General features: G+C 36.2%; 1 protein-coding gene across 7 annotated transcripts in view; it reads left to right on the top strand.

Moving 5' to 3' along the window:
* The window catches only part of PTBP2 (polypyrimidine tract binding protein 2), a 133,476-nt gene that overhangs the window by 66,979 nt on the left and 39,657 nt on the right, over positions 1–26,840 (top strand). For all 7 annotated transcript variants that reach the window (XM_072644081.1, XM_072644075.1, XM_072644076.1 and 4 more), the window contains 4 exons: positions 18,764–18,936; positions 19,923–20,066; positions 25,459–25,623; positions 25,707–25,817. In XM_072644081.1, the coding sequence (XP_072500182.1) occupies positions 18,764–18,936; positions 19,923–20,066; positions 25,459–25,623; positions 25,707–25,817 (593 nt within the window). The remainder of the gene's footprint in view (positions 1–18,763; positions 18,937–19,922; positions 20,067–25,458; positions 25,624–25,706; positions 25,818–26,840) is intronic.

Genomic DNA, 26,840 nt, shown 5'->3' on the forward strand with positions numbered 1-26,840 from the left:
ATACAAAAGCTGACTGAAATTTTCTAGGTTATATGGCAAGAGGAAGTTATCCCCCAGGAGTTCAAGGATGCCTCCATTGTCTATCTCTATAAAGGTAATGGGAATAGATTGTCCTGCAACAATCACGGGGGGGTATCTCTTAGTCATTGCTGGAAAAATCCTTGCTAGAGTCCTCCTTAATAGGCTGATCCTTCACCTGGAAGATGGTCATATACCTGAGAGCCAGTGTGGCTTCAGAAAGGGCTGAGGAACAGTCGATATGGTGTTTGCTGCCTAACAACTCCAGGAGAAATGCCAGGAGCAGAACAGAGGTCGGTACATATTTATAGATCTGACCAAGGCCTTTGACACTGTTAGTTGTGAAGGTTTATGGAAAATTATGTCAAAATTTTTCTGCCCAGAGAAGTTTATCAGTATTGTATGTCAATTTCATGATGGCATGTTTGCCTGGGTTTTGGATAGTGGACAATGCTCTCATGCCCTCCCAGTCACCAATGGAGTGAAACAGGGCTGTGTGCTTGCTCCCATGCTTTTTAGTATGATATTTTCAGTCATGTTGTCAAATTCTTTTAATGAGGATGAACACAGACAGCATCAAAGTCGACTACCATATGGATGGTGAAGTCTTCCATTTGAAAAGGCTACAAGCTAAGACCAAAATGGAAGGAGTGCTGGTGCATGATTTTCTGTTTGCAGATGATTGTGCACTCAGTGCAGCCTCTAAAGCTGAGATGCAACAAAGTATGGATCAGTTCTCTGCTGCCTGTGCTAATTTTGGCCTAATAATTAACACCAGGAAAACACAGGTGCTCCATCAGTGACTACCACACCATCCATACATGAAACCATCATTTACAACAAATGGAAAAGTTTTGAATGCTATGGATACATTCACTTACCTTGGTAGTGTACTTTCCAGGGTTGTACACATTTGACAATGAGGTTGACACACGTATTGACAGAGCTAGCTCAGTGTTTGGGAAGCACTAAAGAAAAGTTAGGGAGAGAAGAGGTATTAGACTGACTACCAAACTGAAGGTCTACAGAGCCATTGTGATGACCTCATTGTTGTATGCCTGTGAAACGTGGACAATCTACCAGTGCCATGCCAGGAAACAATCACTTCCATTTGAACTGTCTCAGGAAGATTCTGAGACTCACCTGGCAGAATAAGATAAGTGTCTGCAGTGAAGTCCTTGCTCGAGCTGAACTGCCAAGCATTCACACTATGCCTTAGAGAGGCTGGCCATGTTGTTCGAATGCAAAATATACTCTTGCCAAAAAGACTATTTTATGGAGAACTCACATGGGGCAGGCAATTGCATGGTGGTCAGAAGAAGTGATACAAGGACACTATCAAGAACTTTGAATTTAACTGTGCAACATGGGAGACCTTGGCACAGGACCACTCAGCATGGTATGCCCACATCAGAAAAGGTTCTGTGCTCAATGAGCAATGCAGAATTGAAACAGGAAACATAGGATGCACAAATTTGGAATATCCACCTCAAAAGTTCATATGAACTATTTGTGTCTAACCTGCGGTAGAGCATTTGGAGCTCATTTTGTTCTGATCAGCCACAGTCAGACACACTGAAACTTCACTTTATCATGGTGATGTCATTTTGGTCCTTTTCGAAAACAAAGGACAACAACCAACCAACCAACCTAGCTCTGTGATTCCCATTGTTTGTTTTTTTTTTAATTTTTAGTTTTCAACATTCACTTCCATAAGATCTTGAGTTCCAAATTTTCTCTCCATCTCTCCCTCCCAAGACAATGTGCAATTTGATATAGGCTCTACATATACATTCATATTAAACCTGTTTTCACATTAGTCCTGTTGTAAAGAAGAAATAGAACCAGTGGGAAAAACCACAGGAAAGAAGAAAGAAACCAAAAAAAAAAGAGAAAATAATACGCTTCAATCTTCGTTCAGGCTACATAACTTTTTTTCTGAATGTGGATAGCATTTTCATCGTGAGTCTTTTGGAATTGTCTTGATGGGTACAAACTCTGGGGGCCTCCTTAAGCTCTGCTTGAATCTTCCCACTTAATCTGGCCTTTCATACTCAACTCTTTAGGTAGCCTGACCGTCCATTGTGTTGCTTCTGGATTGCCCCACCTGCTTCCCACCCAATCCCTCCCTTGTCTGATACCTCCCAATTGCCTCCAGCTATTTCCCAACCTTGATTACATCACTAGTTACCTGAGTCTCATCAAGATCCTCCTTACACTCACCTCCCAAGACTACTAGACCACCTCTAGATCCTGCCCTATGTTCTTTCTGTATGTAAGTTCCATTTCGCTCAGATTCAGTCCAGCTCAGACTCTGTCTTGCTGAGATTTTGTCTGGCCTGCTTCAAGTGTCACAAATGGTAAGGCTGCTTAAGAATCAACCCAATATGGCGAATCTTCAATAAACTTTGTTTTACTTTGACTGGAAGAAGTCTTGAGTTCATTCAGCAAGAACCAACGTTGTATTTTGTGGTTCTGAGCACCCCAAACCTCATGGTTCCCAGACTTCAAAAATCTTAGACCTGTTCTTTTTCATATAAAAATTTCATGGATCCTCTTTTTTATGAAAAAGTTAATCTGAATTTAGTAGTGCTTTTAAATGCATTTTTATTCTATTAAGTGCAACAGAATCCAGTGTGTTCAAAAAGCTAGTAATACACACGTGAACAAGATATTATTCAATCTGCAAAGACTTGGTTGCTTATTTATGATTTTCATACAACTTTGAAGACTTTGAAATAACCCTCTGGTCTTCAGGTTTGCAGCTGTTTAGCTTATGATATTTTTTGAATGGAATAATGATTGAATATGACCTAAAGGATAGATTCTATCTTTCCAAGCAAGTGAATTATTAATTTTAAACATTTTCTATTTGCCTTCTTCTGACTTGGTGTTTTGAACAGCTTTTACCTATTTCAGTCTCAAGGGAAAGGCGGTTTTATGAGGTAGAAAAACATTGTATATAGAGTCAGAAGATAGAGGTTCACAGCTAAAATCCATCAAAATATGTTAAATTACCTACTGTGTGCCAGGTAACAAGGATGCTAAGATAACTGAAGCAATCCCAGCTCTCAAGGAGCAGCTTATAGTCTACTAGAGGGAGCAGGGAGGGAAAGAGAGAGAGAGAGAGAAAAGATGTGTTTATATATGTCTGTAAGTATTTGGTTACATATACACACATACACATAATGTAAAAATAAATAATAAATAATAATGATATTAATAATAATATATGTAATATAACAAATACATACATAAGTAATATATACATATATATACACACATATAATGTAAAAATAAATATAAGGTAATTTAGGAACAGAAAGCACTAGCAGTTTGGCAGGATCAGGAAATAAATAGTTTGTGGAGAAAGCGGTGCTTGAATTGAGTGTTTAGACATGATATATTTTCCCTTAAGGTCTGCTTTGGCTGCATCCCGAACATGTTGCTATATTGTTGTCTTTATTGTTAGTGAAATTATAGATCGCTTCTTGTTGTATATCTTACATTTTTGAAGAGGACCAGTTACATCGAGGGTGATGTGACTTCTGCATGAATTGGAGACAAAGTTGTGCAAGTTTGTTGGCCTTACTTTCAGAGTCATTGGAGTCCATTGGGAAAGCAGAAGTCGACAACTGGTAGTGGATCATTTCTGTGATTTGGAGGACGGGGGGGTTGACCTATGTATTCCTTAGGTTTGAGTTATTACATCTCTAATTTTTTACTGTTTCATCACTTTCATCATTGATTTATTAAATATAATATTTATTGCATTGTGTTCTCTTAAACATGTAAGATTTATATTTTTCTGTGTTTATGGGGTTTTTATGTCCTGTGCCTTTCATTTTTTGTGATAGTACTATACACAGCTGAGAAACATATATATTCCTCTCTATGCGCTTTCAGTAGTCTCCAGGTGTCTAATATATTTAAATTTTCTAAAATTCTATGCAGATTCTTCACTTTTAGAAATTTTTTGAAGGGGGGCTAGATTTGACTTAGAGCAGTAAATTAAGGTCTCCCTCTATTATTGTTTACTGTTGATTTCTGTCTATAACACTTTAAACTTTTTCCTTTAAGTTATGTTATACCATTTGGTTCATATATATTCAGTATTGATATTGAAGTTTTTCCTTTAAGTTATGTTATACCATTTGGTTCATATATATTCAGTATTGATATTGAAGTTATTGTCTCAGATACCTTTCTGCAGAATGTTGTTTTCCTGTTTTTTGAATTAGGTCTTTTTTTTTTTTTTTTTTTTGCTGTTGTTTTGTCTGGAGTCCTTTGCTTAAGACCCTCTCCTCCACATACCCCCTTTTTAGTCTAGGCTGAAGCCAAATAGATTTTTCCCAGCCCCTTATTTTAACTCTTTGTATATCTTTCAGTTTAAGATACGTTTCTTGTAAACAAAATAATACTGGTTCAGCTTTCTAACGAATTCTGCTGTTCTCTTCCATTTTATGAATGAATTAATTCCATTTACATTTACAGTTGTACTTGTTAATTTTGTGTTTTCTACCATTCTGGTCTCATACTTTTCTTTCTCTTTGTTTCCTGACCACTCTTTATAAAGAGGAGGTTGGTGAGAGAGGAGTGAGTTTAATACCACTGCTTCAGGTTTTGTGTAGTCTACTTTTGTTCTTGTGCCCCTACTTCTCTTTTCTTCTCCCAGAACCCAGTCACAAGTTTTAAACTTTTCTTACTTTCCAAAATACACCTTCTTTGATTAGAGGCTTTTTTCCCTTAAGATTAATACTTCCTTTAATCTACTGTCCCTTTTGTTCTTTTTCCCTCCTTGCCTTTTCCTTCCTGTTTCCCATTTGAGTGAAATATATTTTGGATACTGTTCCCTCCTTGCTTCTTCTTGTGTGTTTTTGTAGATTCCTACTTACAGAGTACTTGCATGCTCTTATGTAAGAGAATTTTCCCCATCCTTCACCATCACCCCTACCCTGGGCCAGTACATTTCTTTGCCTCTCCTGCTATTCTTATTTTTCAGATCATCAAAATATAATGGAACCACTCCCTGGTCCTCCCTCTAATTAGAATCTCTCTTTGATTCTTGGTATAATGATAAGAGTACTGAGGGAATACATGTATCATCTTCCCCATATTAGAATCTTTAAAAGAAAAAGAAGGTTAGAATATAACTTTGTCCATGTTTAATCCCTTATGTTTGCTTGTACTTAGCTCTGGTCTTTTTGTCTGGAATGCTTGGAAATCCTTATTAAAAGTTCATTCCCCCCCCCCCCCCAAATAATACTCGGTTTTGCTAGGCAAGTTATTCTTGCCTATAAATCTCCTATCTTTTGCTGTCTGGAATATTGTTTACTAAATTCCCTGCTCCTTTAGTGTGGTGACTGCTAAATGTTATGTAGTCCTCAGTGTGCCTCCTTGATACTTGAATTCTTTCTTTCTGGCTACTTACAATATTTTTCTTTGACTTGGAAGCTCTGGATTTGGGCTATAAAACATTTCTGGGAATTTTCATTTGTGGGTTGATTTTAGCAGATTATAACATGAATTCTTTCCGGATTTACTTGACTCTCTGGTTTTAAGAGGTCTGAATAGGTTTCTTTTATGATTTACTGAAATATACTACATGTTTTAGAGTCATTTTCTTCTTCCGGGTTTGTATCTTAAATGTCTGTCATTGTAATAGTTCTTTATGGTAGGATTCTTTTCTGTGTACTGATTCTTCTAATATACTTCTTGACTTTAGACTTAATGTTAGGGCCAAGCTTTGTGAACTTGTGGGGAATGTCTCAGCATAGGATTTGCCCTTTTTGGTTTTGCTGTTTCTTGGTATATTGTATGTTGTATTATTTCAGCATTTCAGTGACAGTACAGGCTGGGGAAACCTGCAATTTTCCAGTGTTCTGATTGTGGTCTGATTCAGGGCAAAGTCTCATCACTGCTTTCCCGAGATTTTCAAGTTGCTACTCTGATTTTAGGTCTGGATAACACTCCTGTTGACTTAACTGTGGCTGAAAGTTCTAGTAGACTGCTGCTGGACTCCACCACTGTTAGCCAGCTGGAAAGCTCTGAGACAGAGAGCCTTACTAAGCCCATGTGGTCAAAGCCTCACACATCCTGTTTGCTTCTGAATTTGTTACTCAGTACATAGCCTGGGGCCAACTATTGTTCCTTTCCTTCAACTACACTCTTAGATACAGATCTCCTCCTTGGTTTGCTCTGGAACTGGGTAGTAAATGATAAGACTGTCAGTTGGAACCTATTTCCACATCCTGCAGAAGGTTGGGGGTCACTGTTTATGAGTCTGGGACCTCTTCTTTCCTTGGTATGTAGCTTGAGTCCTGTTTAGTTTTTGCATACTAAATGCTCCACCCAGTACACTCCTAGTTAGATCCTATCCTTAGAGCCCACTGGACCTCTCTTTCTCAAAATGTTGAACTTGGCTAGAGTTATAACTGATTTTTTTTTTCCCTTGAATTTCCTGATCGGTCCTTAATCTAGTGCATTTTCTAGATTTTTGTGGTATAGTTGTTTGGGGGGAGCTCATCTGTACTCCTTGCATTGCCTCTTTGCCACTTTAATATCTAGCTCAGTTCCTGGAAAAAAATGCTTAATAAAAAGCTTTTTGATTTATTGGTGATGAAAGATTAGAGCTTTATAGAGAAAACTTCACATGTATGGAGAACTCACAGTCATCTGAGGCACAAGAGTTACTATGACTCAGTGGATCAGATGATGGACTTATAAGCAGAAAGATATACACTAGCTGAGTTAACTTATTCAAGTCACTCAGCTTCATTTTTCTTATCTGTAAAAAAAGGAATAATAATAGTACCTGCCTCATGGAGTTATTGTTAGGATCAAATGGGATAACTATATATAAAGTACTTTGCAGATCTTAAGGTGCTATATAAACATTAGTTATTAAGAATTGTAATAGCATCTGCATAATGATGATCATTGAACACATGGTAACAGCAATGACAACACAGTTAACCTTTCTATAGCGTTTTCAGGTTTGTAAAACACTTTCAAATATCTCATTTGATTATAGCAACAACCTGAGTAGTAGGTGCCTATAGTATAGATAAGGAAACTGAGTCAGACAAGTTAAATGACTTTCCCAGGATCGTACAGCTAGTGAGAGTTTGAAGTCAAATTTGAACTCAGGTCTTCCTGATTCTAGTTCCAGCACTTTATTACACTTCATCATCTAGATGCCTAAGTAGCTAATGTACTTAGTTACTGCCTTTGGAGATCATTGAGTGTTTAGGCAGAAGAGGTCTCAGGACAGAGCCTTGAAGGACATCCATAGTTAAATGTTGTGTTAATTTTGATGATCTGGGATTGTTGTTAGGGAAGTCCAAATATCCAACAGGAGAACATGGTCAGCAGTGTCATATATATATGAATACATGAAAAAATATTTGATAAGTATTGCTTTGTGTGACACTTTGGGTATTGTGTTAGTAAGTATTGAGGTTGTATATATAAATATAAAAGATAGGCTATCTCTGGTTTTAAAGAGATACCTAAGTTTAAAGATAACCCTCAGAAGAGAAGATCGTTATATAAGTGAATGGTGATTTAAGAAGTCATAGGGATGGGTGAGTGGAGTTCAAGGGCAATCTGACTCCCTTCCTGGAATGATAGTGTTGATTCAATTAATGTGCTTGGATCTAAAAAAGTGGAAAGAGTGGGTGAGGGGAGAATTCACCTTTAATGTGTGGCAGGATGGTGACCAGAGTAAAAAAGGTGAGGACTGAGAAAGGATCATCCGATTTATCAGTTAACAGATCATTGACAACTTTAGAAAGAGCAATTTTAGTTGAGTGGTTAGAAACTAAGTTGAAAAGTTTGTAAAGTGAGAGGGCTGTAAGTGGGGTACAGTGAGTAAACAGCTATTTCTGCTTGGCTTGATTGAGAAAAGGGGGAGAGAGATAAGACCAATATTAGTTCCTCTGGGTCATAAGACTTGAATTAATTAAGGGCAAGTAGTTTCTTATTTTGTATTGAGTGTCAGTTCTCTATTTTTATTTTTTTATTCTGTTTTTTGAAAAATTTTATGAAAAAATATTCCTGTTTATTTTATTTATAGCCATTTTTATTCTTTTCATCACAGTTCAGTGATCATTCTCTTTGGCATATAAAATGAAGCAAAATAATAATTTAATAATTCTGCCTCCTGACTTATTCTGTCTGAGCGGTGGTCCTGTCCCCTTCTGAATCTTCCTCTTTTCCCCAGTAGAGCTTTTAAACCTCAAAAATCTTTTTTTGTTGTCCTTTTCTTGCCTTACAAGTCTCAACTCATCGAATTGAGTTGTTTTCTTTTAGGAGAATGGGACTTGTTTGTAGGTGACAGAAGAAGACAGCATATGGAGAAATGTTGAATCTTGAAGTAAGATTAGAGAGCTCTGCTGAAGACTGCTTGTATAAAATTGAATAAATCACCTAACCTCTCTGGGACTCAGTTTCCTCATCTATAAAATCAGGAATTTGGACTAGCTGACCTCTAAGGGACCTTCAGCTCCCAAGTTTTGATTTTTGGTACCATCATACTTTAGTTCATCTTTCTTTTATGCTTCTTAAGATCCTTCTGAATTCCTCAACTTATTTTTTGTTTACACATTCTCTCCCCCTGTCTTTTCTTTCATTCATCATCCCCCATATAAATCCCTGCTTAGTGTTAAAAATAATGGGATATTGGGGGAGTTTTGGAAGAATTAATAAGGGGTAGAAGGAAGAATGACAAGTACTCAGTAGATCTTTGTAAATTCAAATGATGAAAAAAATTGGAATGTAGATTAAGAAAAAAGGAAACCAGGGTAGCTATGGCTTCCTGAACTCTTCTATTTTTATTACTTACCACCTTAATTCATACCCTCTTGCCTAGATTATTACACTGGCTTCTTCCTGCTTTAAGTCTCTCCCTACTCCCATCTGTCTTCCATTCTACTGCCAAAGTGATTTTCTTTAAACCCAAATCTGACTCTGTCATTCTTCCAGTCAGCAAATTCCAGTTATCTTCTTTTGCCTCCAGAGTCAGATATTGACTCTGAGCTTCTAAAATCCTTCAAAACCCTGATGACACAACTCGTCTTTCTGGTTTCATTGTACTTTATTCTACTTCTAGGGTTGTTGTGAAGCTCAAATGAGATAACATGTAAAAGGCATTGCAAACTTTAAAGTGCTATATGAACACTATTATTCTCGTTATTATTATTTTTATCCTTATTTGTTTTGTTTATGCTTATATATGTGACATCTCACCCAAATGTAAGTTTATTGGGAGTAGAGATTATTTAATTTATTATATTTGTATCCCTAGCGCCTAGCATAGTAAATGCAACATAGCAGGCTCTTTTTTCTGATTTAAAAAAAACTGCATTCAGAATACTGACAAAATAGCTATTTTTTGTTGCAATTTATTCTTTTATATGCTACATCAAAAATAACTGGAAATGAATGTGAACTACATCTCTATATGATGAATTTGTGCTGAGCACAAATTATTTTTTTTCCTTTGGCTCTTTAAACCCATTGCATCCTGGGCCTTCTCCAGTCATCTTGATGAATATCTGGTCACTGGATTCAGATGGCTCAGGAGGGGAAAGTGAGGCTGGTGACCTTGCACAGCCCTCACTCACTCAAAACAAAGTCAAGTGCAAGTTATGTCATATGGTGTCATGGTCTTCTTTGAAAATGAAGGACGAACACATTCGTTCGCTGAGCACCAATAAGAACTTTTCCATGCCAATTTGTAATGCATATACTATACCAATTATTTTTCCTCATATCTTTAATAAGAAGGCCAGGATGCTTCTCTTTGACTTTTAGGTGATAATTAGGGTATAAGAAGCTGAAGGAGACCTCTTTAGTGCGTTGAAGTCCTTGAACTTTATTTTTGCTTTTCCTTTAAGTATAATGCAGGGTTTTTTTTTCTCTTTACAACCAACCTTCCTGGCTTTTGCCATGTCCTCAAATTTTCTTTACTCTTTGCCAAACATATCTTCCACTCTTTTGATTTTTATTTTAAGTAAAGTTCTGAGAAGTTCACTAAAACATCTGGGTGCTTATTTTTGCTTCTCTTGGCAGGTTTGAACAAAGACAAATGAAGATATCTTATCTCTCAGTTTCTTAGGACAACTTTTGCCCATTTTTTTAGCACTTTCCCTTAATGCCACACAGTCAGTGCCCATCCAACTTTTATTGTGTCTTCTGAGCTCAGAGTACTGTAGCGCTGGGCTGTGAGAGCAAGAACCAGATGGGATTTTTTCCTTCTCCTCCTTCTGTAACCATGGTGTGGCAGGATCTTAATAAAAGTTTATTGATTATTTGGAATCCTGACAACTGAAAGACTTAAGTCAGTAAATTATCCAGTATTTATTAAACACCTGTTATACTCTAGGAATTGTAAAGCAGTCCTTGTTCTCAAAGATTTTTTTTTTATTTTTATTTTTATTTTGTAATGTTTAACAATCACTGCCATACAATTGTGATTTTATCCCCCCCACCTACCCCCCACTCCCCCCCTCCCTCCCCACGACTGCATACAATTCTGTATAGATTCTACATATACTTTCCTATTGAGTATATTTTCACTATAGTCATGCTATGTAGTCAGACTAAGATAAATGAAAGAAATCGTATAACAAATCAGAACATGATACACAAACACATACACATACACAAACATGATCTGCTACAATATGTGAGTGACTTCCATATTTCTCTCTCTGAGTGTGGCAGGCATTTTGCCTTGAGATCCTCCATTGGGATTTTTTTTTTTTTTTTTTGGTAAGAAGTTCTTGTGTTATTACCAAAATCTAAGTCTACCAGAAAAAACTCTCACACACTGTGGTTGTTGCTGTGCATAAAGTTCTGGTTCTGCTCCTTTCACTCAGCATCAGGTCATATAAGTCCTTCCAGGCCTCTCTGAAGTCTTCTTGTTCATCATTTCTTATGGCACAATAGTACTCCATTACATTCATATACCATGATTTATTCAGCCATTCCCCAATTGATGGACATCCCCTTGACTTCCAGTTTTTGGCAACTACATAGAGTGCTGCTATAAATATTTTTGTACATGTGGGACCCTTTCCCATTTTTATGATCTCTTGGGGATATAGTCCTAGTAGCGATACTGCTGGGTCAAAGGGTATGCACATTTTTGTAGCCCTTTGGGCATAGTTCCAAATTGCTCTCCAGAATGGTTGGATGCGCTCGCAGCTCCACCAACAATGAATTAGTGTTCCAACTTTCCCACATCCTCTCCAGCATTTATCATTTTCTTGTTCTGTCATGTTTGCCAATCTTATAGGTGTGATGTGGTACCTCAGAGTTGTTTTGATTTGCATCTCTCTAACCAATAGTGATTTAGAGCATTTTTTCATATGATTATAGATAGCTTCTTAACCTCTTCCTCTGAAAATTGCCTGTTCATATCCTTTGACCATTTATCAATTGGGGAATGACTTGTATGATTGTACATTTGGATCAGTTCTCTATATATTCTAGAAATGAGGCCTTTATCCCTGAGCTTAGCTGTAAAAATTCTTTCCCAATTTACTACATCCCTCCGGATTTTGGTTGCATTGGGTTTGGTTGTGCAAAAACTTCTCAGTTTAATGTAATCAAAGTTATCCATTTTGCATTTCATAATGCATTCTATCTCTCCTTTAGTAAAGAATTCTTCCCTTCTCCATAGATCTGATAAATACACTATTCCTTGCTTCTCCAGTTTATTCATGGTATCAATCTTTATACCTAAATCATGTACCCATTTGGACTTTATTCTTGTGTACGGTGTCAGGTATGGGTCTATGCCTAATTTCCGCCACACTGTTATCCAGTTTTCCCAGCAATTTTTGTCAAACAATGAGTTCTTATCCCAGAAGCTGGGGTCCTTGGGTTTATCAAACAGAAGGTTGCTATATTCCTTGCCTACTGCATCTTGAGTGCCAAGTCTATTCCACTTGTCTACCTCTCTGTTTCTTAGCCAATACCAAGTGGTTTTGATAATTGCTGCTTTATAGTACAGTTTGAGGTCTGGTAGCGCTAGGCCACCTTCCCAAGCATTTCTTTTCATTAGTCCCTTTGATATTCTGGACCTTTTGTTTTTCCAAATGAATTTTGATATTATTTTGTCCAGCTCTAGAAAGTAATTGTCTGATAGTTTAATTGGTATGGCACTAAATAAGTATATTAATTTGGGTAGAATTGTCATTTTTATTATATTAGCATGGCCTATCCATGAGCAACTAATGTTTTTCCACTTACTTAAATCTGACTTTATTTGTGCAAAAAGTGTCTTGTAATTGTGTTCATATAATCCCTGGGTTTGTTTTGGCAGGTAGACTCCTAAGTATTTTATACTGTCTACCCTAACTTTAAATGGGGTTCTCAAAGATTTTTAAAAATTTTTTAAGCTTTTTTTTATGGGAAGAAACAAGCTTTTCTATAATCTAGTATAATAAAAATGATTGCACATGAAACTGTAAATCCGTTAAGTACAACTTGCTATTCCTTTTAAAGTTACTATGTACATTTCTTGTTTTTTCTTTCTCCCTCCCTCCACCCTAGAGATGGCTCCTATAGACACAAATATGTCTGTATATGTAAAATCATTCTATACATATTTCTCTTAATCAGTTTTTTTTTCCTCTGGAAACAGCTCTTCATATGTCCTTTGTTTTAAATTTGGATATTTATACAAATTTGTAAATTTGTTCTTAAAACGATATTGCTATTACTGTATACAACATTCCCTTGGTTCTCTTCACTTCATTTTTCATTATGTCATGCAAGTCTTTGTGTGTTTTTCTAAGATCAAGCTCATCATTTCTCATAGCATAGTAGTGTTCCATCACAATCATATACTACAGTTTGTTCAGCCATTCCTAATTGACAGGCATCCCCACAATTTCCAGTTTTTTCACCACAAAGAGTGCTGCTATAAACATTTTACAGCATATAGATTCTTTTCCTTTTTCCCTAATCATCTTTGGAAATACAGGTAGTAGGGAAATTGTTGGGTCAACGGACATAGACAGTCAGTAACTCTTTGGGCATAATTCCAGATTGCTCTCCTAAATGGTTGGATTAATTCACAATTCCACCAACAATGAATTAATATCCCAATTTTTCCATATCCCTTTCAATATTTGTTGCTCTCCCCTTCCATAATTTTAGCCAATCTTATAGGTATAAAATAATATCTTAAGGTTGTTTAAATTTGTTTTTCTCTAATCAGCAATGATCTAGAATACTTTTTCATATGACTGTAAATTGTTTTGATTTCTTCATTGGAAAACTGCCTGTTCATATCCTTTGATCATTTATCAGTTTATCAAAGATCTTAACATTCTGACAAGGCAAGAAATCATGAGCCTATATAACTTGTATAAAGAATACATGCAAATCAGATACAATATGACCTGGGTGGGGAGTATGGCACTAACATCTGTATGGGACCAGAAAAGTCTTCATGCAGAAAGTGATACTTGAGCTGAGTCTTGAAGGAAAGTACCCATTCCAAATAGTGGAGAAGAAAGAGAATATTTCAGGTATGGGGGTCAGTTAGTTCAGAGTCAGAAACAGAAAATGGAGTAGGTTTTTTGTTTTGTTTGTTTGAGATGCATCAAGAAATTCCATTTGGCTAGACTCTGTGGTGGAATAGTGTTTAATAAGGCTGGGGCCAGGTTGTAAAGAGCTTTAAGTGTAAAATAGAATTTTACCCTAGAGATAATAGGTAGTCACTGGAGTTTATTGGCTTGGGAGTGAAATTGTCAGATTTAGACTTTAGGAAATTCATTTTGGCTGACGTATGCAGGTTGGATTTTAGTGGGGAAACTTTGACCAATTAGAAGGTTATCATAATAGTCCAAAAGAGAGGTGGTAAGGACATGAATGGATAGAATGCTATACTCCATGGGGTCATCAAGATTTGGACACAACTGAATAATGACAACAAATCAGAATATTACATTATTCTTAATAGTTCCTTCAGTATTCTACATATGCCTCTATTAGTGCTTGTCAAGAGTTGGCAATAGATGCATCATCAGCCCTGTCATTACCACTAACTGTGAATGTGTCACAAGGCTTTGGTCTGGACCATTTCTCTCTGTACTCTTATTTGGTCACCTCATTTTTAGAAGAGTGAAGGAGGGCCTGCTGTACAGGTTCTTTGATCTGCTTTTCTATAAGGAAAGGCAACTTTTGAGGAGTCAGCAATCACTTTTATGAAACACATATATCATTCATGTAGTTCAGGGGAAGAAGTCAGCACCCTGAACTTCAGAGAAAATGCAAACAGAGAAATAGAGATCAACAGACAGGGCTTCCAGCTGCCTGACCATAAACAATACATAGTTGCCAGAGAGAAGCACCATAACACCTGAGTTTTCAAAGTAGGGGGGAGCTCCTGAGCAGCTGCCCATAGTCTCCTCTGGCCAAACAAACACTTCCAATGAGTAATCCCCAAAGTAAACCTCACCTCAGAGTATTTATACACTTTTCAGAGCCAGAGGGCACAACTCTCTAACCTGGTGCCTCAACAGAAATGAACAAAAGGTATTGAGGCCTACTCATGGGTTGAGAAAATCTTTAACTCTCCTCCTCTCCCTCACCTCCCCCCCCCCCCCCATTAACCTTAAATTATCATTACAGTGAGAGATCCATTTGTTTAAACTTTTTAAAAGTTTATCATAATGAAATCAGAAAGTTACATTGAATTAGAACTCTAGCCAAACTGTGGCTATTCAACTATTCCCTTGACTAATGAATTATAGGCTAATTTCCCCACTTCTGTAGGCACGCATTATTATAAGACCTGTACATATCCAACCTCAGTCTATACTATGGACTGAGATCCTTAGAACAGGAACTGTCTTTTACCTGTGCTTTTATCTCTAGCACTTAGCACAAAGTCTGACAGAAAGTAGGTAGTTAATAAAGAGGCAGTTTAGATGAAATAATTCCTGCCTTCGTGAGGTTCATAATCTTTGAGGGCATTCAGACTCAAAGAGAGATAACTCAGATATACTATATTATATGTTCACTAGACAGGTACAAAGCAGCAGCATGAAGTTTGAGCATAAGCATTATTGACCAGAATGCATTAGGGAAGGATTCATGGAGGTGACAGATGTTATAGAGGTAGAAATGTAAAATTTGACCATCTTCTGGTTGGCTTTTAAAGCTATGAATAAACCTGTTCCTGTGGTCATTGTAATGTCTCATCCCCTACTACCTTGCATATATACTCTACAATCTGGTGACAATGTCCTCTTTGTTATATCTTAATCTCCAGATTCTTTATTTTCATTGATTATACCCCATACCTGGAATTCTTTCCTTCCTTATCTCCACCTGGCTTCCTTGGAGTCTCAACTAAAATTTCACTTTCTGCAAGAACCCTTTCTTGGTGTCTTTTAATACTAGTGCCTTTCTTATGTGGTTACTTTCAGTTTTTGTTGTATATATCTTGATTATGCATAGTTGTTTGCATGTCATCTTCCCCATTAACTTGTAGGCTTTTTGAAGGCAGGAAATGTTTTTTCCTTGTATCACCAGCGCTTAAAACAGTACCTTTTGCACAATAGGTGCTTAATAAATGCTTGTTGATTTGACTGATAGTGAGAATGAACATTTAAGGATAACACCAAGGTTTCAAACTGAAAGATGGTAGTGCACTTATTAGATACATATGAAGTCAGCAGAGTGGTCCGTCTAGGGGAGGGGAAATGATTTGTTTTGGACATGTTGAATTTGAGATTACTATGGTACATCCAGTTCCTATGTCCAGTAGATGATTGGTGATATGGGACAGGAACTCAGAGAGATAAGGATTTACAGATCGCTGCATAAGAGATCAGTAATTGAAATCATTGGGAAAGATGAGGTGATCAAGTAAGAGAAAAAAGAGAAAAGGCTCCATAACAAAGCCTTGTGGGACATTCATAATTAGTGGTTGTGACAGGGCTGATGATGCATCTGTTACCAACTCTTGACATTTCTACATTTACAACCTGCCTTTTACATGTCCCCTTCTCTCCAATTAATGTAGCTGTCACTCTCATATCCTCATAGTTAGGACTACTGCAGTTACCTGCTGGTTGGTCTCCCTACCTCAAATCTCTATTCTGTTTCATTCTCCAGTCAGCTACCAAAGTTATCTCTGTAAGATGCAGATCTGACCTTGTCTTCCGCCTTTCCCTTCAGTAAACTCCACTGGCTCCCCATTCATTGCCTAAAGTAACAAAACATTCTTTGGTTGACTTGTAAAGCCCTTTACAACCTGACACCTTCCTACCTTCTCTTGACTTCTCTGTATATTTTTATCCAGTTATCATTGGCCTTCTTGCTATTCCTTCTATGCATAGCTTTTTTTGTCCCCACTCTTTACCTTTTCACTGGCTTTCTTCTGTGTCTGAAGAGCTTTCTACTCACTTCTGCTTCTTGGTTTCCCTAGCTTCCTTTAAGATTCAGTTCAGCTCCCACCTCCATCTTTGACTGGAAGCCTTCCCAACGCCTCTTAGTTTGAGTCCCTTTCCTTTGTTAATTATTTCCTACTTAACCTTTCTGTGTCTGTCTTTGCATGGGTTCCTTCTGCCCCAACCCCCTTGAGAGCCCCAACCCCCTTGAGAGCCGGAACTGTCTTTTGACTTTTTTGCTTAACACAGGGTGGGTACTTAAGAAGTCTTTGATTGATTGATTACAAGAGACTGTTGTCTAAGTCTAGTACCTTTCTGAGGTTACCATCCATTTAAATTGTATTATATCCTGTTTATACAGTCACTTGCATATTGACTCCCACATCAGAATGTAACCGTTTTGAGGGCTGGGGCCTCTTAAAAATTTTTTTTCTTTTCTTTCTATTCTGAACATTTAGCGCAGATAGCAATAACACTGAATGAATGCTTGTTAATAGTGATGATACAGCAAAGAAGATTGAGAAGGATCAGTTAGGTAGGAAGAAAATCCAGAGAACAATGTCATGAAAACCTAAAGTAGAGAGAGTAGTTAACAGTATACACTGTTGTAGGGAAGTCGAGAATAAAAGGCTGTTAGATTACATAATTGAGAGATCACTAATAAATTTTGAAAGCAATCTCAATTGAAGAAGCCAGATTACCTAGGGTTTTTGTAGATGACTTTTTAGGAATTAGATTGTTAAAGGGTGGAGATACAGTGGATGAAAGTTAGGGGGAATGATAGTATCTTTTTTTGTTTGTTTTTTGTTTTGGGGCTAGCCTTGGGGATGTTTGTAGCTAGCTCAGTAGGAACCTGTAATCAGGGAAAGATTTGCAGATCAGAGAAAGAGGGTAGATGATTGTGGGTACTTTCTGCTAGAGAAAAAAGGTAGGTATAAAAGATTTAGCCTAATCCAGGCAAATCATGTAGTACATTAAGACAAGTTTGAATTTGAATCTTTTATCCAGGGATTTTGTAGCAGTATGGTTTTAGTGATTTGATATCATAAATAGTTTTTGCACAATTTTCCTATCATAGAATAGTTGTGAGAAATAATTTTGTGGGAACTAAATGTCAGATACCCACAGATGAGTATCTCATCTCAAGCATTGTATTCTTCATCCTTTTGGAGAAAAGCTAAAATAATTGACATTTTTCAATTTTTTTATGTAAGACAAAAGTTAGAGATGTGTCTTTCCTCCCTCTCCCTTTCCACTTTCCCTCCAATGCCAATATTTTTGTGTGATCTAGGAATTCATAGCCCTTTAAACCATAGATGTCCCACCAGAAGATGTTTCTGGCAGAGGTGAAAAACTGTCTAGTTTCCCTATGATCTCTTCAATTCATATTCCAGACAAATCATACTACTTACTATACTAATTTCCGGAGGGAGGAGGGATGTGACCCAACAAAGTGAGCAAATTTCTTGTCTCTTTAAGCTGTTGGCTTCTGGCATAATATTTGAGATATTTAATAGGAATGTTTTGACTCATAGTCCTCTTTTGAGATATGATAGTTATGAGGCTAAAATAGGAAGATATAATTGATCATAAATATAAGTAGATTGGGGATAATGTTAGTGAGAAAGGACTTGGGATAAAGTTGTTATTGGATACTGTTGTTAATGGAGAATGACCAATACATTCTGATCAATATATCTTTCCTTGAAGTGGATTGTGGATGTTCTTGTCCTCTTGATAATTTTTTCTCAATTAAAATTATAATCTAACTAAAACATTATAATCACATGATTCTATTTTGTACAGTATTTTTCTGTGTCAAATGGTACTAAAATTATTGAGATATAAAGAGAGGAAATGGACCTTTAATTTAATTGATAAAGAGGAAATCTTGCTGAGGAAATCCCTTTTTCTGCAGCCCTAGCTCTACCTCTTCCCTTTCTACCCATTCTACCCTTCCTGTTCCATGTGACTTAGATTCATGTGACTCAGGCTTCCATGTGACTTAAGCAGGTCACATGGGCCTATTAATGGATAGAAAAGATCTTCCCATTAAGAAGCAAAATTATATCAACAATAAGCAAAAATGCATTATCAATACAATTTCTTTGAGAACATCCTTGTGAATTTTCAGAAACAATCATAGCACCGTTCATAACTCTTCCATAATCATTTGACATTGATTGCTTGGCATATTTTGTTTTTCTTAGATTTAACGTAGGTTTGATATATCCTCACATGGATGACAAAAATAGAATTTTAAATTTTGATGTTTGTTAAATGTTAATATATATTCATGTGAATTTTAATTTTAAAATATCTTTCAGCCAATGGTAATGACAGCAAGAAATTCAAGGGAGAAGATAAAATGGATGGGGCTCCTTCCCGTGTACTTCATATTCGAAAACTACCTGGTGAAGTGACAGAAACAGAAGTTATTGCATTAGGCTTACCTTTTGGTAAGGTAACCAACATCCTAATGCTGAAAGGAAAAAATCAGGTATACTTCCATTAGGGCTAACTACTTTAAGCCCCACACTTTTCATCAGCTTTGAAAAGCTAAAAAATTGAGACCCTGGGTATTAATATATTCTAGAAGAGCAGTAACCTAGCTGATCACTGTCTGAGAAGACAGTGAATACAAAGGGTTTATTTTAGATATTGAGATGGTGGAATAATATAAAAGAAAGAAATTTTGTATGAAGGCTCTGCAGAGGGTAGAGCCTCTGGTAGTAGCCCATTTGATACTTGATGTTTGATTGTAAGGGACAACTGGGGAATTTAAGGAATTAAAAGACAAAGCCTTATTTATCATACGAAGGTAATCCTCAGTCTTCTTAAATTCCCAGAGAAGTTTGTTTCTAAGCATTGCATTTAGAGATCCACCTAATGCTTGGTGTGACTACTAAAGATGTCAGTGCCTGATTTAGTAACAAAATGTTGTCCTAAAAGTTGGGCTAGCATAATCTGATATTGGGAAAATAGTATTTTTTTAAAAAACTCTTGAATCTTAGTTTCTCAGAACTCAGTTATCACTTCTCTTAGTGACTGTTGAAACTGAATTTCAAATAATATTCTAAATTGTTTCTATACTAGATTATAACTGTCAAGTAATTGTTAATTTAAACCAGTTTTATTTAAAATTAAGAATGTAGAAAAACACTTCAATTTGACTCATATTTACTTTATAGAAAATGAAATTATTTTGTAAATGAGAAGTTTAAATTTTGACTTTACTGGCTGCATTTTTGGGGAAATTATTTGAAAATGCTTTCTGTAGAGAGTTAAAGTTATATAAAATACTAACTCAGTGTAGTTTACTTTTCACTGCATAAATTTCTTTCACAACAGTTTTTAGGTGCCCGGTTTTGAAATGTAATGTGTACTTTATAGCAGACGCTTTATCAGTTAACGTGTACTGTGTTGCTATTGAAGCTTGTTTGAAAATAATTCATAATTTAAAAAAAAAAAACTTTTTCACCATAGGCATTTTTGGAACTAGCTACAGAAGAAGCAGCTATTACTATGGTTAATTACTATTCTGCTGTGACACCTCATCTTCGAAACCAACCTATCTATATCCAATACTCCAATCATAAAGAATTAAAGACAGATAATACGTTAAACCAGGTATACATACATATGCATATATATGAATGTAAATGTGTATATATCTTATGATATTAAGAATATAACAAAATAAATAGGCATGAAATAGGTTTTTAGAACATTCCATTTTAAAGGTATCTTGTACAGATGTGCCCTAGTATTAGAAACCTAATACAGAAAAAAAAGTCATAACTTAGAAAAAGGAGTTCAAAGGGGATTAATTATTGTAGTGAGATTTATTTATACTTATTTAATTTGTAAATATTTGCTATACACTCCTTTCATAAACATGATTTAAAATGAGAGAAACTTAACAATTTCAAATTGTTTATCAACTTAAAAAAGACCACCCAATTAAATTCCTTTTTTGTTATTATGAATTGTAAGGGCCAAGTGATTTTCTTCTTTAAAACTGTCACAGAATGTTAGAAGTGAGCCCATTTAACAAGCCCCCAACAGTGAGAAACGTGCTCACCTTAAATAAAGAATAATACCTGTTGTGAAATCAGGAAGGCCTTTATTAATCTTTATGTCCATTCCCCCTGAATGGATGGGTAGCCTCCCCAGTAAGGTTACAGGAAGACCACAATACGTGGAGAAAGATGGGGCTTCTTATACTGTTTTCTGAACTTTGGATCTCCTGCGACACCGTCCCCTGGCCATGTGACTCCATGTTCTCCTCTCTGATAGGCTCTTCCTCACACAGCTCCTGGGGCCTGCACCTTAGTTTCTGATCTCTAACTTGTCCATGCAAGGTCACAACCCCTATCACCTAAGAACGACAGAGCTTTACTTCCCACACAGAAGTTAAGCTCTTATTCTCAGTTTAGTAGCTTTATAATTTGATGCGTTGTACATTATGCATTTGGGTATGAGTATTTTTAGAGGATATAAAATTCTGGGTTTTTTTTTGTTGTTGTTATATACTTACCAAGCCATCAGTATTTTATTTCTGTTTGGGCATTATAAGATAACCCATGTAAAAACTCACATTATATTTTTATTTGTTATTTTAAGAGTATTCTATATTTCCTGGGACATGTTAATAGATGAATTATTTAATATTTGGGAAGTGCTTTGAAACCCTTTTTTCTTTCTCATGTTCTAAGGTTCTTTGAAAGAATTTAGATTTGATGTTGTAAAATTTGCAGAATCAGCATGTTGCTTCTACCTGGATGTTTTAATTTGAAATAATAAGCAGTAATTAATTAAATAGGACTTGCTTAATTATTACTGTAAACTGTTCATGTGAACAGTGCTTTAAATGAGAAATATGTTATCAGGTTTGCTTCTGACTTTATTTCACCTTCATTTCTCATTGTAAAGTTCTTGTTAAAGATTAATTATTTACCTAACAAAAACATTTAAGAATTGAGTGTTTATTAGATTTGTTCTTGAATGTGAAAAAGAAGGTATTATTACTTTAAGATTGATATAGCAAGATTCAAAAAATAATAATAGATAAAACAAGGAAATAGTTTTAAAGTTCACACACAGAAGAACAATAACAATATCTGAGTTTAGTGTTTTCTTAAAAGACCAAGGAACAAGCATTGGTCCATAGGTTATATGCTGATCTGTCTTAGTGCTTGTTCTTTGTATATTGAAGTCTGAGCAGACTTATACCAGTTTTTCTCCTTCCAGGCCTTTTGTACCAACCTGTCTTCCTACCTCCACATCACTCTACCCCTATTTTAGCACCTAGGTTCACACTTCTCTTTATTTCCTTCTTGCTATCATCCTCAGGGACCTTATACTGTTGCAGATTACTGTCCCACTTTCAAGATTCTGAATTTCAGACTTTTACTTTCCAATCATAGCTTCCTGTCCTTTATTCTTTCTAACATAAAGTATGTTCTTCTTTCTCATTTTAATTCACATGCCCTTGATCCCCCATTTTCTCCATTTCATTTCCTCTATTTCTATACAGCACAATGGATAGAATGCCTCACCTGGAATCAGAATAAATTGAGTTCAGATTTTCATTTCAATGCGATAAACATTTATTAAGTTTTATTAAGTGTCTACTATGTGTTATGCATTGTACTAATGGGGATACAACTAATGAAGAAAAAATGCTAATCCCTGCTCTCAAGGCACTTACAGTCTAAAAGAGGAGACAATAAGCAAAAAGAAGCAAGAAAGTTGGGAGTGGGGAGAATAGGACTCCGGAGGGTACCTCTTGTTTCACAGAGTTGGAATCAGGCAGAGGAGCAGATGCAGAGTGTAGTGAACTGAGAGTTCATTTTTGCCCCCTAAAATAAAGACATTGGGAGGATTTTGGTACTCTTCCTTCTTGCTTTTCAATCAGAGGGGAAGGGTGGCTAAGGGAGGTGGTGTTCATCAAGACTTGAGTTAGCATCATAGTGAGTAGTTCAGAAGTGATGAGTCTGTCCTGGAGAGGGGTACTTTGTTCCCTGGAGTTGAAACAGGCAGAGCAGTCCCAGATACTAGCTATGTGATCTTTAACAAGTCAGTTACCTCTCTTTGCCTTAGTTTTATCATCTGTAAATGGTGATGATAGCATGTACCTTTCAGGATTATTATAAGGATCAGTGAGGTAATATTTGCAAAGCACTTAGCGAACCCTTTTATGCCCAATCCTGAAAGTGATTGACTACTTTAATAATATATTAGCTGCTATTCTAGAATCTCTTATCATATTGGACCTTCCTTCATTACTAGCCTTTTAATCTTCTACTTTGAATAACCCTTACTGTCTGTTTCTTCTGCTAGTGTTCCAGGTTTGCTAAGTGTTCTTGGAGAAAGTTTTGAAGAACTGCTGATTTCACCCAGTACTCATTTATGGTACATAATCCTAAGTGTGGACCATCTCTATTGCTTGGCAGTGCTCCTTTACTTTTATTGATTTCCAGTCTCCTCCCCAGCAAAACCTACCTGTCCTCAGTCTATCTCCCCCACATACATAAAATACAAGTTTATCTTCTATTTGATTAAAAAATGTGAAGCCAGATTTGATGATTACCTGGACTCCCTCCTCTGCTTCTCAAAACTTAACAGTATTATCACACCTTTTTTCTTCTTTTCTCTGTATCTTTCAGAAAGTGTTATTCCTCCTTTTTGCCTAACTATTACGATACCTTCTTATTTGGTCTCCTTGTCTCCAGTCTCTTTTCCTTACTAGTCTTTACTCAATAAAAGTGGTAGTTATAATTCAAAAGCAAAAGTGATTTCATCACTCTTCTACTTAAGAACATCTAGTGTCTCTCCATTAGTTCTGGAATCAAATACAAACTCCTTTGTTTGGTCTATAAAGCATCTCACAATCTGGCTCCAGTCTTATCGCACTTCCTTTTTTTTTTTTTTTTTGACATACTCTGTGTCCCAGCCAAACTGGCTTACTACTTTTCACTCGTAATCTCCATGACTTTGCACAGACTGCCTGCTCATCATCAAATCTGGCTTCACATTTTTTAATCAAGTAGAAGATAAACTTGTATTTTATGTATGTGGGGGAGATAGGCTGAGGACAGGTAGGTTTTGCTGGGGAGGAGACTGGAAATCAATAAAAGTAAAGGAGCACTGCCAAGCAATAGAGATGGTCCACACTTAGGATTATGTACGATAAATGAGAACTGGGTGAAATCAGCAGTTCTTCAAAACTTTCTCCAAGAACACTTAGCAGTCCTGGAACGCTAGCAGAAGAATAAGATGGTAAGGGTTATTCAAAGTGGAGAATTAAAAGGCTAGTACTCCCATGCCTGCTACATACTCTTTCCTCATCTCCCTCTCTTAAAATCTTGTATTCTCTTCAAAAGTTAGTTCAATCTCCTCCTTCAACATTAATTTTTCCTGATTGCATTAGTTCTTAGTGCTCCCCCTCCCCCAAAATTTTGCCATTCATTTACTTTGTATTTAGTTATGCATATGTTCCATTCCCATTAGAATTTAAGTTTTTTTGAGGGCAGGGAATCTTTAGTCTATTTTGTCCCCAACTTGCACAATATGACACAAAGTAGGTGTTTAATATTTGCTTGCTTAGTAAAACTACTCCCTCTACCTTTTTCTCTCCCCTTGATCCCATTCTTTCCTCTAGTAGTGGCATCTTGTCTGCTTCCCGTGTTTCTATAAGTATTCTTTATTACTTTCATTTCTAAAAGAAACACTTACCTCATCTACTTCTTCCAGGTGCCATGCCATCTCATCTCTCCCTGGCCTTTCGTTGGCAGATCCTTGAAAAAGTTGTCTGTATCTGATGCCTATACTACTTCATTCTCCCTCTCTTCTTAGCCTTTTGAAATTTGAATTCTACTTCTATAACACTCTTTTTCCAAAGTAACTTGATTCATTGATCAAATCCAGCAGTCTTTTTTCAGTCTTCTTTTTGGAAATGGGTGCAGCATTTACCATCATGGTATACCCTGCTTCCTTCTGGATAATTCTTTTCTCTTGGCTCGTTAAATACCATGATCTCAAGAAGAGTCATCTGGAAGACGCCTGGTCATCTTCCTCTTTCTTTAAGCTGCTTCTTCACTAGTTTATTGTCTCCTTGATCCCTTAAAGTGATCCTTATCTTAAACTTGTTAATTGCTTATGTTTTTAATTTCTATCTTGTATTATGAGTTGGTTTTTCACATTTAAATATTTATCTTGATTTCTGGGAGGTTCCCTCCCACCCCCCAAAATGATCTCTCTTTGACCAGAGAAGGGTCATTAGCATACATGTATGTATCCCCCCACATACACACACACACACACGTAGCTTGATAGAGATGATTGTGTATATACATGTGTGTATATATGCATACAGATGTGTTTATATATTTATATTTGTGTATATGTGTGTGTTCACAAAAGTATGGTGAAGTTTGTTGGCATAGGATGCAGAAATCCCTTATCCTAACACTTTGCTACTCCTTACCCCACTCCCCTTCCCCATCTATTCATATGGAATCCGTTTACAGTCTCAGTTTCATAGCTTCATTTTCCTCTACTCTAATCAGTACACGTGATACAGTAGACTAGAGTTAGATTCATAGGACAAATTACTTACTTCATTTTCTTAATCTCTAAAACAATGTGTTTGGATTATATGACTTCTAAGAGCCCGTCTAGCTTTTTATATTCTATGATTATATAATCTGTATTTCCAGCCCTTACCATTTTCCCATGATTCTGTAGCTTCTTCTCTAAGTTTACAGCCCATCTCCTCCTGGATGGCACAACAGGATCTCAAATGAAGATAAATTACACTGTATCTATTTATGAATTCAACTTTGGTCCCAAAATGTGTTGGATAGTATGACAGTATAGCATTAGGATACATTAAATTGCTCATGGATATTAAGTTAGGTTCTCAAGTAAATGAATATAGGAAAATAAAGGAAATGTACTGTCATTCAAGTGAAATAGAATGCTTTTCTTAAAAAAAATTTTCTGTTTTAATTTTCAGCGTGCTCAGGCAGTCCTTCAGGCTGTGACAGCTGTACAGACAGCAAATACCCCTCTTAGTGGCACTACAGTTAGTGAGAGTGCAGTAACTCCAGCCCAGAGTCCAGTACTTAGAATAATTATTGACAATATGTACTATCCTGTAACTCTTGATGTTCTTCATCAGGTAAGCTCTTTTTATTTGTATAAATAAATAATTTAGAATGTTTATAACAGATGTGATTGTAATTTGTCTTTTTGATATGACAGATATTTTCCAAGTTTGGTGCTGTATTGAAGATAATCACATTTACTAAAAATAATCAGTTCCAAGCTTTGCTGCAATATGGTGATCCAGTGAATGCACAACAAGCAAAATTAGTAAGTCCAGTCTTTTTGAAAACTTTAAAAATCGATTGTATTTTATTTTCCTTTCTGAATTCCCTCTTTCCTCCCCCTTTCCTGTCTATTGAGAAGGCAAGAAAAACAAAATCCATTTCAAATATGTATAGTCATATAAAATAAATTCCATTGGCCATATCCAAAGAAAAAGAAGCAGTATGCTTCAATCAGTATTCTCAGTCAATTCTATCTGGGATTGATAACATGTTTCATCATAAGTTCTTTAGAATTGTGCGTGGTCATTGTGTTAATTCAGAGTTCCTAAGTCTTTCAAAGCTAATTATCTTTACAGTGTTGTTGCTATTCCAAAACTCATTCTCTTGGTTTTTCACATTTCATTTTGCATCAGTTCATAGCAGTCTTCCCAGGTTTTTCTGAAATAATCCCCTTTATCATTTCTTATAGTTCAGAAGAGAACAAGCATTTATATAGTGCCTCCTGTGTATGTATGCACTACTTGTAGTTCCAGGCACTGTAATGCTAAGCACTTTTTACAAATATGTCATTTGAGCCTCACTGCTAGTCTCAGAGGCAGATGTTATTATTACCCCCATTTTACAGTTGAAGAAGCTGAGGCCTAGAGAGGCTAAGTGTCTTGCCCAGGATCATGGTGTTACTAGGTGTATGAAGCTAGATTTGAACTTTGTCTCTATCTACTGTGTCACCAGGTGCCTCTCTATACTGTTAGCTCTTTTTTCACCACCTTCATCTATCATAATTTGTTCTGCCATTCCCCAATTGATTGACATCCCCTCAGTTTCTCATTCTTTTCCATTATGAAGTCTAGAATTGTACATAAAAATCCTTTTCCTTTTTTTCCATATGGATGATAGACCTATAGTACCAATCAAATCTTTATTTTATATGTCTCTGTACAATCTAAGATGTCTCACCACAGTATAATACTATCTAGTTAAAACTAATTGAATTAGTCAATTAAATTAATGTAATTAAAACAAATTTAGTTTTAAAAATTATACTTTATTAAATGATAGCTTTAAG

Source organism: Notamacropus eugenii, chromosome 2, assembly GCF_028372415.1.
Source record: "Notamacropus eugenii isolate mMacEug1 chromosome 2, mMacEug1.pri_v2, whole genome shotgun sequence".
In the NCBI taxonomy this organism is placed as follows: Eukaryota; Metazoa; Chordata; class Mammalia; order Diprotodontia; family Macropodidae; genus Notamacropus; species Notamacropus eugenii.